Below are 13,309 nucleotides of genomic sequence, written 5' to 3' on the forward strand. Positions count from 1 at the left end.
CTGCATACAAGGGAAGGGCGAAGGGCCGAGACAACAGTAATCCGCGCAAGCGCAGTTAGATGCTCGGCGTCCCTTGTCTTTTATAGAATGGGAGGGTTGCAAAAGAGAGTCAAAGTTGGACTTTTGCGTGCACAACGGATTCTTTTTTTCCCGTTTTACATCCTTTAGGGTTTAAACTGGAATAAATTAGTTTCAAAGGACAGCCGTGTTGGTTTGCAGTAGTTAGAATGAGGTCCAGAAGTCGTTAGAGACCACTAAGAGTCTCGGGTTAGAATGGGAACGATGAGAGCAGCTCATAAGAGGCAGTGTAGAAATCCAGCAGTTTGCCGTTGCAGAGATCTCCCCCCCCCCCCCCCCCCCAATTCATGTCTTTTTGTATAGGGGAAAATGGAATGGCATATTTAAATATATATGTTTAATCCTCTTGGCAGAACTTTGTATGCTAGACGAAGAGGAATAAATGTTCCAGTAATAATATTGTCATCGTTGAAGCTGAGAGACAGTTTTGCAGTGCAGTCATTGTTCTTTTCATACGGCCAGTGTGTATGTGTACAGAACAACAAAATAAAACTATGACGGGGTCCACTATTAGTGTTGACATCCCTGCACTGCAGGTTTTTGAAGGGGGAAGAACTGGGGGTCTAATATTTGAGGGCTAAAATTGATAATGGTCAGGGACAGATTGGTGCTCTGGGTCAGTGCCAAATGTACAACTTGGAACCCAAATGTGAGACATGAAAACCCTATGACCTGGCCTAGACATGTAGACTGAGGTGGTGGAACATGCTTTGCAGTTCAGAATGCAAGGAAAGGATATTACATTGTTCAAAATTCTCCTGAATTAAAGAATTACTGTGGAAAACTAGCACTGCATACTAAGGATTAAGATAGAACCATTCTTCATGATGTACTGTTTTCTTTTTTACATTTGCAAGGAGTTTTCACACAGGGAAGCATTACAACCTTTACTGGCTGTAGCTGCAATCTTAAGTGATAAAGCCCATTTCACCACCTAACAACCCCACCCTCTGCACTGGCTGTTGGAAAGCTTCTCTCACTGCCAATGTGGAATCAATTGTGTTGTTGTGGCTCTTTTCCATTATAAGTTGTAGTCTGATAGTTTTAGCTCCAAATGTTTTGCCTCTGAAGATGCCAGCCATAGATGCGACAAAACATTAGGAACTAAAACTATCAGATCATGGCCACACAGCCCGGAAATCCACAATGGCTAATATTACCCTCTCATTCTATGCAACATCAACATCTATCCTCCTTCTTGAACCCTCTCATTTGAAAAAAAATCACTAGTTGAAAGAGGAAATGTCAGTGCAAACCTTCTTAGGCTTGGTTGCATATGGTACTTCTGGTTCCCATGTAAGACCAACATTCTCTCTTCCTTGTGTATAAAACCCCGCTGCTGAAGCAAAACTACCATGGGTTTGAGTGCCTTCAAATGGCTTCCTGACAGGCAGAAATTTAGCCTATCAAACCTCCTTCACCTGTTATTTGTTTGTTTATTTACCTAGTTTCTTTACAGCCTGCTTTTCTCTCTGAGACAACATGACCATCCATGCTGGCAACACCTTTACTAGTTGAATTTCTGCAAACATTTGATTTTACATTTAACTGACGTTTTAAATATATTTAACTCACTTTGAATTTTCTCTCAACAAAGGATATATATATATATACACATTTTTTTAAAAAAAGGTAATAAAGGCACAGAAACCAGGTCAGAAAAGGACTATCCTTGCTACTACTACATCTTTCAGCCAGAAGGGGAAGCTATTACAGTATATAACTTCAGTGTGGTATTAATGTATATTAATGTGTATGTTTACAGCATCACACCACAGTCATGAGATGGTCTACTCCACAGAGCAATGGCCAAATCACTTGAGACCTTGAAAGGCATTGTTCATTCCACATGCATTACAGATAGGGTTGCCTGCCTATAGGTGGGGGCCTGAGATCTCCCAGGATTAGAATTGATCTCCAGACAGTAGAGATCAGTTTCCCCTGGAGAAAATGGGTGGTTTGGATGCTTTTGAGTGGTCTATGGCATGACCCCCCTCAGAGTTCCAAATTCCTCCCTTCCCAGGCTCCATCCCCAAAATCTCAAGATATTTTGCAATCCAGAGTTTGCAAGCCTAATTGAAGGTGCTGAATTTTAGCAGAACCCTGAAGTACCTAGCAGACAAGCTCCCAATAGCTACAGAAATTTTGTTTAAAAACACATTTATGCCTTGGGTCCATAAGATGATTCACCACCATGTGTTTCTACAGATACTAGCAAAATAATTAATGGGGCAGCATTGCGGCCAAACAGTGGAGCATAAGCATTGCTGTCAGGTCACATGTTCAGTCCTCCTCAGCATCTTCGATAGAGGTTGTCACAGTTTTACCTAACATCACTGGGTATTCTGTGTTTGGAGCTCCCAACTATTTTTAAAGTTAGTTTTCAGGAGCACTGCCACACAAAATTGGGAATATGGCACTTAGAGAAAGGGAGTTTAGGCCTTTCTGAGTTTTGCCCAGTAGGGTGAAGATGAACTCCCCTGGACCACTGCAGGTCAAAAGAATGGCTCAGAGGAAAGGCTTAAACCTCATTTCTCTGCAAAACATGGTCCTGGTCCACCTTGGGGAATGCATTAAAATTAAGTTGAAAAAAATGTTGGGCACTCTACATATGGACCTCCAAACATACGTCTAGTAAAGGCCTTGGGTAAATAAATGTTAGGGAAGTAATTTCTCTGCTTGAAGAAGAAGAGTTGGATTTATATCCCACCTTTCTCTCCTGTAAGGAGACTCAAAGGGGCTGACAAACTCCTCTCCCTTCCCCCCTCACAACAAACACCCTGTGAGGTGGGTGGGGCTGAGAGAGCTCAGAAGAACTGTGACTAGCCCAAGGTCACCCAGCTGGCATGTGTTGGAGTGTACAGGCTAATCTGAATTTCCCAGATAAGCCTCCACAGCTCAGGTGGCAGAACATGGAATCAAACCCGGTTCCTGCAGATTAGAGTACACCTGCTCTTATCCACTACGCCACTGCTGCTCCTTGGGAGCTGCTTCCAGAGTAGATATCATACATAAATCTATATTTGTCTGTGAGTGAGATGTATTCTTTCCAGTTTTCCTTTTCAACAATACAGATTTACAATTGACCTTTTCTCTTTTTTTCTCTTTTCTCTTCAGCAAAAGCTGAATTTCTAACAATTTAAAATCAAGCTAAGGTATGTCATGAGTTGTGCTCTCCACAGTGCTGGAAGACAATCTCGTCTTACTGTTCTTGCAGAAGTAAAATGCGAAGCACGAACAAGTTGTCTTGGTGAAAGCTCATTGGGAAGAGGACAGAAAACTGATCATTATAAGACACAATCATTTAGCCTGTGGCACAATTCAATATTTATTAGTTTGCTTTTGATTTGTTATAGAGGAATTGAAAGAAATTACAGTTCTCAAATCCACGAATTGTATGCGGTTAAAAAGCCATCGCCCTTGAAAAACCACATTCAGCTCCACTTATTTTGATGCCTGTAAATTTTAGCAGCAGAGACCAGCTGAACTGTTGAGTAGCTTTTCTTGATCAAATATCCTATTTCAGCTTGTCAGCATTAAAGCAGAAATGTCTGTTTGATTGAAATAATCTATTTGCAATGTTAGCTTGTTTTTCTGCTGATACTGTGTGTTGTGTAATAACACTCTTGCTGCCAGATATGAAAAAAGTTTCCCCCGTCTGAGCTCTTGTTTTATCTCTTGTACTGTGTATATCACACAGAGAGATTTGGCAAGTTTTCAGAAGACTCTTGGCTGTTGTACCTATACTAGCTAAGCTGAAGAGCCCATGAATTTTTGCTAAGGGACAGGCTGATTCCAGCAATCTTATTTTGAACACAGGGCTGCTCAAAGCAACCAACTGAGCCAAGCCCAGGACAAACCACATGAAAATAGTTCTCTGTACAACATGTAACTAGCCAACTGAATTGTTATCAGAGCTACTGCCAATGGCTTAAAGAAAAATCAGCTGTATTCACTATAAAATGTCTATCTCTTATGGATCTCTAGCTGGGTAAAGAACAAGAAGTAGATAGCAGTAAGCATAGTCCCCACAGTAAAGGGAAGGCAGCATTAGGATTCCCCAAAAGGCCTGTATTAGAACTAGTGCTGTTTATATCTTGAGGCAATTTTCTTAATAGGATATTACATTAACACTTTTTCATGCTATACATTTTGAATATGAGAAATGCTTCTAAAGGTACAGTTTTTCTCAAAAAGGAAATACATCTTGTAAGGTTTTTTGTTTTGTTCACCTCCCCAAATTTTATAATTTTTCTGCTGGAAAAAATCCTCAGGAAAAACTGGGTGTGGTGGGTTTTCCAGGCTGAAGTCTGGTAGTTTTTGCTGCTAACATTATTGAAGGCTTTCACAGCAGGAATCAACTGTATGATGTGATGCTTTGGGGCTATGTGGTTGTGGTCTGATAGGTTTTTCTCCTAATGATTCACCTGCATCCATGACTGGCATCTTCAGAGGCATGTCACGGTAAGATGCGTTCTTTTCTGTGGCATAGTGCGAAGTGATTGTGTGGCAGGGTGTATGTTCATCTGCAGTTGCATTTGAATGTTTCTTGGTTTTGGTGTTTTTTAATACCTAGAGTAGGTTTTATTGATTTTCATAGTCTCTTCCTTTTTGTTGAAACTGTCCCAGTGTTTCAATGAATTGTGGATTTCAATGAATTCCCTGTGTACTCTGACATAGCAGCTGTCAGAGTTGTCAAGAATTCCTGTGTCTTCAAATAAGATCCTATGTCTGACTTGGTGTAGACTATGTACATCTACTGCAGATTTTTTAGGTTGATTTAATCAGCAATACCTTGCATGATCTTTAATTCTTGTCAGAATGCTGCATTTTGTATTTCCTATGTATTCTCATCCACAGTTACATGGTATGTAATAGATTCCTGCAAAAGGGGGTTTCTCTTGTCCTTTGCTAAGCACAGCATTTGTTGTATCTTTCTGGCAGATACAAGGTCATATTTTCCCATCAATTTTCCCATTCAGTTGGTGATTCCCTTGATTTACAGTAGAAATACCTTCTGGTGGGGGAAGTGGGGGACTGTTTCTCCTCAGTCTTGTACTATTTAGCGTGCTACTAACCATGCTTAGTTCTTTTGGTGGAAAAGGATATAGGAAATTTCTCTCTTCATGAAAATTGTTACCAAAATTCCATACTGTGGCCAACAAATGGTTTACAACTTGTTACAAAATCTAGTAGGCAAGAAATTCATAAGAGACAGTTTTAATCAAAGTAAGCAACATGTTTATTTGAACTTCCAGTAGAGATGAACCACTAATTTTTGGAATAAAAAAATACTGAAAAAAGTACTACAGCTTGAATATAAAACATTAGCAGAAAGAAAACAATTAAAATGGTAAAAAATTAACTTTTAAGTCTGAAACACTTGAATAGGTTTTAAGTCCTCCCAGCATGTGCCAGCATTTGCTAAGCTGGCAAAACATAAAGCTCTTACAAAATGAAACAGCTACTCTGTTACGCAAACTGTGTAAGACTGCCCAATCCCAAAAGGCTGTACAGCTTGTCTTGAAATATACAGACCTTGCTGTACATGACAAAGATTTATTTACTTGCCCCTGATCTAAGAAGCTGTGCATGGGCAGAAATAGATCAGTTAGTAAGGTGAAGCCACTATAAAAATGAAATGCACACAGCAAAGACTTGGACTTGTTTAACAAGCTATGCTTACAGTTATTATTCTATCGGTCCTTGTCAGAGTCCCTGCCCGCCCGCCCGCCTCCCTCATCTATCTACTTTCTTTAGGCTAGCCCATCTCTAACTTCCAAATACACTGTACATACATTTAGCAAAGAGCACACCTAAAAAATCTTGCAGCAGTATGGTCAGTACACAATTTCAGAAGATTACACAGAAGCCTTAATCTTTCAGAGGACAGCAACTAGTACTAAACCAGTGAGTTTTGAATAGTGTCAAAAGCTTACTGGAAAAGAGTAACTTTGTACTCATTCCAGAACACATACGCACAATATCACTGATGTCCACAGAAGGGGAATTATTGTGTGCATGCATATGAGCTTGAGAACAGTGCCTAGATTACACTGACTTGGTCATCCCTAACTATTACACACTGCCCTGCAGACAAGATCTGCAAGAGAATATTACTATGTAAACTAAAAATCTTGATACCAACAACTTATTATCAGCTTTTTTTTCTCCTGATCTAACAGTTGGTCACAGAAGTCAAGTATGATAAAGGCTGCTGCCAGTTTTGTACATGTGTCTGACTCATACATCCTTCAAGTACATGCAAGGCTCAATAGTTTCCAGAGTGTAGCTGCTCAGAATCCTTTAAGACACAGAAGAGATGGGGTTATGAGGAGAGCCCATCTGGGTAAGGACTTTATCCAACCACTGAAGGGGACCATGCAGATGTATCTCAATCCAGCAGGGTGTGCTCGTGACGTCTTGCCGGTGATATTCTGCTCCCCAACCCTGAAAAAAAGAGACCACAATTTACTTATTTCCAGCCTGCTTTCATCCTTATACTATGGTAGACCCAAAGCAGCTTATAAAGAACAAAACAATCACAAAGTCATGTAATCAACAGACAAAAACAGCACAAAACTGACTCTAGCTGTCATTAACCAAAAAGCTTTTGCTTAAAAAGCACTTCCTTGAATGCTTTTCTTAAAGGGGCAAGGGGAACAATGTTCCTGACCTGCAAGTCACACCTGCAAGTCACATCTGTGCATCTTACCACATACATTCCAATTCCTGTATAAATGGAAAGGCAATTACAGACATATCAAATTCAGACAGTCCTGTTTTAGAAAATTTAATGCTTGGAGATAGACAGACTCCATTATCTATGCCCAAGTAATATTCAGATCAGACTAAGGAAATATGCTATCTCTGAAGCTATCTTTGAAGATCTCCTTAGGAACTTCTACAGGTTCAAAGCATAGTAGCAAGATTAGTGACTGGAATATAGTGCTGAGTACAGTTTGCCAATGTTAACCATTCCAGTAGCATCCAGTTTTTTTCCCAAGCAAAATTCCCTCACGAGAGACAGAAGATGCAGTAGCCAAGATAGTCAAGGACATAACAAAGCATTCTGGTTTCACCCTAACCCTGCCCACTCCCTCAGCCTTTCAGCAATGTTTCTGCTGCCTAGCACCCCAGTTCTCCTACCTTTAAAACAAGAAAGACTGTCAAAATAAATAAAAAAATAAGCCACCTTTTAAACTTAAGCTTCTTGGATGCCAATATTTTGTACTATGAATCAGTGGTAGAAAGGTTGGGGACAAAATACTCTGTTCAAATTGCTGTCTGACTAAAAAAGCCCGAAAGAGCTCAGGGAGAGACTTATAAAGGACTAAATTTCAGAGGCCTTTCTCTGAGGTGATTACTTTTGTTTTTCAGGTAGGGGTTTTTTTACCTGATTTTACCTGTAAGAGTCACTTTTCTGATAGCTACCCACTCTAAGGCCTGCTAATAGAAAGGCAGAAATTGAACAGTGAACTGAAGTCTCCTCTGTTTCTTTCCACATACCTTAGGACAGTGGTGGCGAACCTATGGCACGGGTGCCAGAGGTGGCACTCAGAGCCCTCTCTGTGGGCACGCGCAATCAGAGCCATCCCCACCCTCTCACACACATCTAGGCTGGCCTGGGCCACTGGGCTCGATTGTTAGAATTAAACCTAAGACCTAGTTTTGGGGGAGCAGTGTAGGTAACCCTGTTAAGTGCTGTTAAACCCCACTGATTTTCATGCGAAGAACTAAAGCATGATCTTTTGCCTGGGAGTAAGCCTCCGGTTGCCTCATGGCTAAGTAGCTGGGCTCTGCTTCCTTGGAGTAAAACCCTCCTAGGATCGTGGATCTCCACCCGTTGAAAGAGTTGCACGGTTGCTTCAAAGCAAAGCCACCGACTACCACCAAGCTTACTCCCGAGTAACGCATGCCTCAGAGCCAACAGTTTTTTTCTAAACTAAAACCTCAGTATTCAGGTTAAATTGCCATGTTGGCACTTTGCAATAAATAAGTGGGTTTTGGGTTGCAATTTGGGCACTCGGTCTCTAAAAGGTTCACCATCACTGCCTTAGGAGGATGCCTATATGAAGAAGCCTCTCTTACCTTTACAAAACTCATACGGATAGTGCACATCTTTGTGAGTTCATACACTGTTTCAAAGCCGTGGTTCACTGACTGAGCCAGAAGTTGAGCAAATTCTTGATTGTTGAAGATTTTCAAACTGCAGCCACTCGGAATTTTACAAACTGTGGTTGGGTGGAAGCCATGGTGATAATTGCAGTTTCGACTTTGCACAAAAATACTGCTGTCGCTAAGGCACTCTGCATAAACTTCTCCACCAACATAATACAGGTGAACTCCTACAGAAGATGGAAGATTTGTTAGTCTTATAATGACATGAGACAACTTGTGGGAAGAGGAGGAGAGTTCAAATCAGCAGCGAACAAGTGGCCATATTTCTAGTGCAATATGCTAAGGAGAAAAGGCTGTTTTCTCAGCAGTGACACATAATTGCCATTATACCTAAACTAATCAGGGGGAGGAGATGTACAAATTACTTCGTGAACTGGTAGCGTGAGTCAACTATGTGCAAGCTGCAATTTTAGATATCTAAATGCAATCTCAGATTTGAAAACTTTTCATTGTTAAAATATCCCTTTTGGGAATGCATATGTTTTGGATAGGTTTCTGCATCTGATTTCCTCCTTCTACAGTCCAGTTTCTCAGTTCCAACAACTTCTTTAGCCAAGCTACAGAATCTTAAATCTTCTGATTTAGTGTCAGGGTCAGACCTACTTTTATTTTTGAAGGGGAGCAGAAATACAAAATGACACTTCCATATATTAAATACATACTTCTCTCTCTCTCTCTCTGTGTGTGTGTGTGTGTGTGTGTGTGTGTGTGTGTGTGTGTGTGTGTGTGTGTGTGTGTGTGTGTGTGTGGATAATCAACATAGTTAATCAGCAACTCGTTCAAATGACAGAATAAGTTAAGTTGACCTCTATGAACTCTAAATGAATAATGACATTTTTACATTATTTTGTCTATTTATAATGTTTGAATATTCCCTTAACCCTTCTATGCACAAAAAAAACCCCAGTCCAAAGCCTAGCCTCTTCCCATACATTTTTTAAAAAATACATAATTTTGACATGAGAAACATCAAACACAACTCATACTCCTTTGTGACCTGATAAAGCACAGCCCAAGAAAGGCTTTATCTGGTAATGATGCTGCTAGAAGCTAAAATGACTGAAGTGAAGCTACAGTACATTAATGGAAAAGACAATAATGCTAGGAAACATTGAAGACAGTAGAAAAAGAGGAAGACCCATCATGAGATGGACTGGTTCAATAAAGAAAGCCACTGCCCTCAGTTTGCATGACTTGAGCCCTGTTAACAAGAGGACCTTCTGGAGATCATTGATTCATAAATCAAGTGACGATGGCACAAAATTCAGGTGAACAGACCCTCCATTCTTGTCCTTCTCCCCTTCCCAAGGTGGAAAATCAGGCTCTTTGGGGGAGAATAAAACTATCAGACAAGGGGGCAGGTCTATTCCTACTTGGGTTTGCCAAAGGCCACAACATGGCCACAACTTCCAGCTTTGAAGGGGGGGGGGAGGAAGAGAAGAGCCTGCCCCCAAATATTTGACTCCAGTCTGCTTCAGGACTTGCAGTACCTTAGCAGAGCACAAAGCAGGGTGGTGAAGAAAAGGGCACATCAGGCGTTCTAAACCATTGATGGATACCTGCCCCCCAAACTGTGTGTTTAGAACACATCCTAAGCCCCTCCCCCCACAATCAGAAGTCTCACATGCCCAAAGCCTACCGCTGTCAACATGTGGTCCTTTAAAAGGGTGGGAGACAAGGAATGGATGGTCCTGCAGGTGTTAGAGAGTGGAGGGTGCCTCAACTGGGGAAAGGAGGGAGATTACTGAGGCCAAGGAAAGTCTCCTACCGGATAGAACTTGACATCTTTGAACATCCCCTCATAAACTTTTTGTTCCCCTCCTCTTCGCTTACCACAGTCTCGCCTGACTAACAGCCACAGCTTCTGCCTTACCAAGGGCTGTGACATCTTTAAGGCCTGGGATCTCCCACCTCCACCCTTCCCCTGCTAGAAGCAGCCTGATCAGGGTAATGGGACACACGTGCTGCAGAATGAGCCATCTCTGCTAGGCAACAGAATCTCTTTCAGCAGCAGCCTTGTCACGAATGATATTATTCAGCATACATTTTTGTATGCTTGCTACCTGCCTCTAATGAGTTTTGCCCAGAAATGAAATTTGGTTTGCAGTCCACAATACAGAACAGATCTCAAATCATAACAAAGTAGCAGCTCACATTTGTGTGAGAAATCGAAGTTCCACTAGATTCAGATTCTGTGTACTGAAAGAGTTCAGTGTTGTGAAAGCACCACCTGTAGATGTTCCTTTATTTTATACACACCAGGATAATGAACTGTTTTTTTGCAGTCAACATTTCTATCATAACCTGGAAATCGGTGTTCTTCCTTGCTCGTAAAATTAAAATTGGCTTCCTATTGGATGCAACAGTGACTTGATGGAAGGCAACTTTGGATCTCAAAGAGGGACATTTTTAAAATGGAATCAGCCAGGGAACTTTTCAACACCATGATATTTGGTTTGGAAAGATAATAGCTATACCTTTCACCTATCTTCATGAAATGAGGTATATAGGTCATCCTGAAAGCTAGACAACTGCCAGCAATTAAAATCTTTAACATGAGAACCAACACATTATTAAGTTTATGGACCTGGCTATTCAGAAGAAACCTCCTTGTCTATTCCAAATTTCAGTATTCCAGATTTTTTTAAAATTTGGGATTAAGTGAATAGCACTTTCCAATTGTAACTAAGACAGCAGGAGATTCCAACTTTTCTCTTTCACAAAAGGAGGGGTGGGGGGAGCTTCCTGTTTTTTCCCAAGCTATATTTGTTTCCTTGTAATCATGTTAAGGCCAATAATTTAACCCCAAACATTTTCAGTCTACTTTTTAGATTAAAAATGGCTTCTTTCTCTTTATGGTATTTCCTTCACATTTTTACATGTTTTTGTTTATTATTTATTAGGTAATTTTTTTCTTTTTCCTTTCTTTCCTTTCTTCCTTTTTTCTTATTAGTATCACTATTATGTATAATGTAAAAGGTGGGATGTAAAATGTGGTGTAACACATGGTTTGATGTTATTTACTTGTTTGAATAAAACATAAATAAATTGGGGAAAAAATGGGTCCTACTCAAGAACAGTCTGAGATACCACTCAGTTCGAAACTTCATAGTGAGCTATGCTCTTAATTAGCGACCTAGTATTTGCCCTCATAAACAACAATTTCTTGCACAAGGTAGACAGGCATTCAGGTCGAGTGTTTCTAAATACATGCAACAAACTGGCAATATACCCAACCTACAGTGTGAAAGAAAGCAACAGTACCTTTGCCAATATGCCTTCTGGTGTTCTCAATGGTAGAATTCCGGTTAACATTAGAAAGCAGCCCTAGGCAAAACCTGTTCTTGTTGTTTGATGGATCGGTGAAGCCATCCACCAAAACACTCGTAGAAGAGGCATGAAATGCTTCTCCAACACGATTGTTGAGCTCATAGTAAACAATAGAGCACCAGTGTTTTGGCTCTTCATAAGCCACTGCCTGAACATCTGCAAAGAAGGAAAAACAGAACCAGTGACACTGGAATTAATAAGTTTCTGAGCTTCAAAGTGTTTATTTATTTATTTTCCATGTGTAGGTTTTGGCAACAGATCACTGAAGGAAAAAAACTGGCTACGCAGCTGCTAATTAGAAGTCATTCTCCCACAATGTCCTTTTATACGGCATGTTTGAACCTCCTTGTATTAAACCAGTCAAGGCCCTAGAAGCACAGGAGAACAGAAGGAGGTGTGGCTGGTATCTAGGCAAACAGTGCATAGATTTTCTAGACCTCCACCATTAAGCCAAAAAGTCTAACTGGTAACCTGACTGAGTACATCAGCTGGGAAGAACTAAGTCTCGTTCAATTTTCTTTGCTTGGTCACCCAAAGGCAATTTGTCACAGAACAGTATGGTAGCAGTGAACCAGACAATTAAGCAGCATCAACTATGGCCCCCCCCCCCCCCCCCGAAACATGCTAAAGGACAGCTTTCAGAAAAGATCTTTCCTATCTTCCCCTTCCTGTTGCAGGCCACGGTGACCCCCAACTCTGGAGGCTGGGGGACTTTCAGGAATACCAAAGGAAACAAAAAAAGAATGGAGAAACCAGTGAAAATTTTTCCCTGCCCTTCAGAATGGCCATTTTGAAACTGATAACTATGTAAATTCTAGGGCTTCTGAAAGACAATCATTCTCTTCCCCCAATTTGTGGTCTTAAATTTTAGGAAGACAGAAGCATATAATACTGAGTCTCTAAACAGAAATAGCAAGCATCCAAAACCGGGAGGGAATGATAACTAAGAGATGGATGAAATATTTTTTTTATCAGTGGCTTCCATTTGTTTAAATGGCACCTCATATGTTTCAAAGCGAGCTCTGCCCTAGTTCTCAAACTCAGGAAGAAATCCTGCCAGCTGGCCATTCCTGCAGAGTGAAATCATCTCTCTCACACACACAGATTTCATACTAACTTCCTCACATTTGCCTTAAGTCATGCAGAGCAGGTGCGTTTTGTCTCTCCATTCCCAGCAGGAGCCAACAATAGGAGTTACCCAACTTCGCTGACAGGATGCAGCTTGTTAAGTCAAATCTCTTAAGACTAACAAATCTCCACAAAGAACAGGCCTCTTCAAGGTCTGCAGCGGAGCATTTGAGCCCGCACCAACTCCCAGCGCCCTTCCTCAACTTGAACTGCAGCAGACCTTGGGGGATGGCCGTTAAACAAAGGATGTGACTGTACATAACAGGTAGGGAGGTAGGGTAGAGAAATGAGCTCCTAGAGTTAAGGGAAACAGGTGTGGGTAAACAATGTGAAGTAAGGAGGTCAATGTACTTGGTCTTCATTTTTTAAACAGAGAGGCGGGGTATTAAACCGAGGGGAAAAGATGAATTGGATACTTAAGAGTTATCAGATCCAGATGGAACTTCTGTCATGTTAATGTTGACTGGCAGACCATTACATCTTTCCCCATTTCTGCGAGCATCACTGTAAGCAAGTGCCCCACATGCAATCCGTTCCGAGACTTCAGTTGAAATACCCAACACAAAGTCTAACAGGGGACAGCAAGGAGGCA

General features: G+C 41.0%; 1 protein-coding gene across 3 annotated transcripts in view; it reads right to left on the reverse strand.

The window, feature by feature from the left end:
- Positions 1–5,296: 5,296 nt before the first annotated feature.
- SMAD1 (SMAD family member 1) overlaps positions 5,297–13,309 on the reverse strand; it is a 45,574-nt gene continuing 37,561 nt past the window's right edge. For all 3 annotated transcript variants that reach the window (XM_048509571.1, XM_048509572.1, XM_048509570.1), the window contains 3 exons: positions 11,524–11,745; positions 8,170–8,426; positions 5,297–6,528 (listed from right to left, as the gene is read on the reverse strand). In XM_048509571.1, coding sequence (XP_048365528.1) covers positions 6,385–6,528; positions 8,170–8,426; positions 11,524–11,745 — 623 coding nt within the window. In that variant the 3' untranslated portion in view covers positions 5,297–6,384. The remainder of the gene's footprint in view (positions 6,529–8,169; positions 8,427–11,523; positions 11,746–13,309) is intronic.

Source organism: Sphaerodactylus townsendi, linkage group LG10, assembly GCF_021028975.2.
Source record: "Sphaerodactylus townsendi isolate TG3544 linkage group LG10, MPM_Stown_v2.3, whole genome shotgun sequence".
Classification (NCBI taxonomy): domain Eukaryota; kingdom Metazoa; phylum Chordata; class Lepidosauria; order Squamata; family Sphaerodactylidae; genus Sphaerodactylus; species Sphaerodactylus townsendi.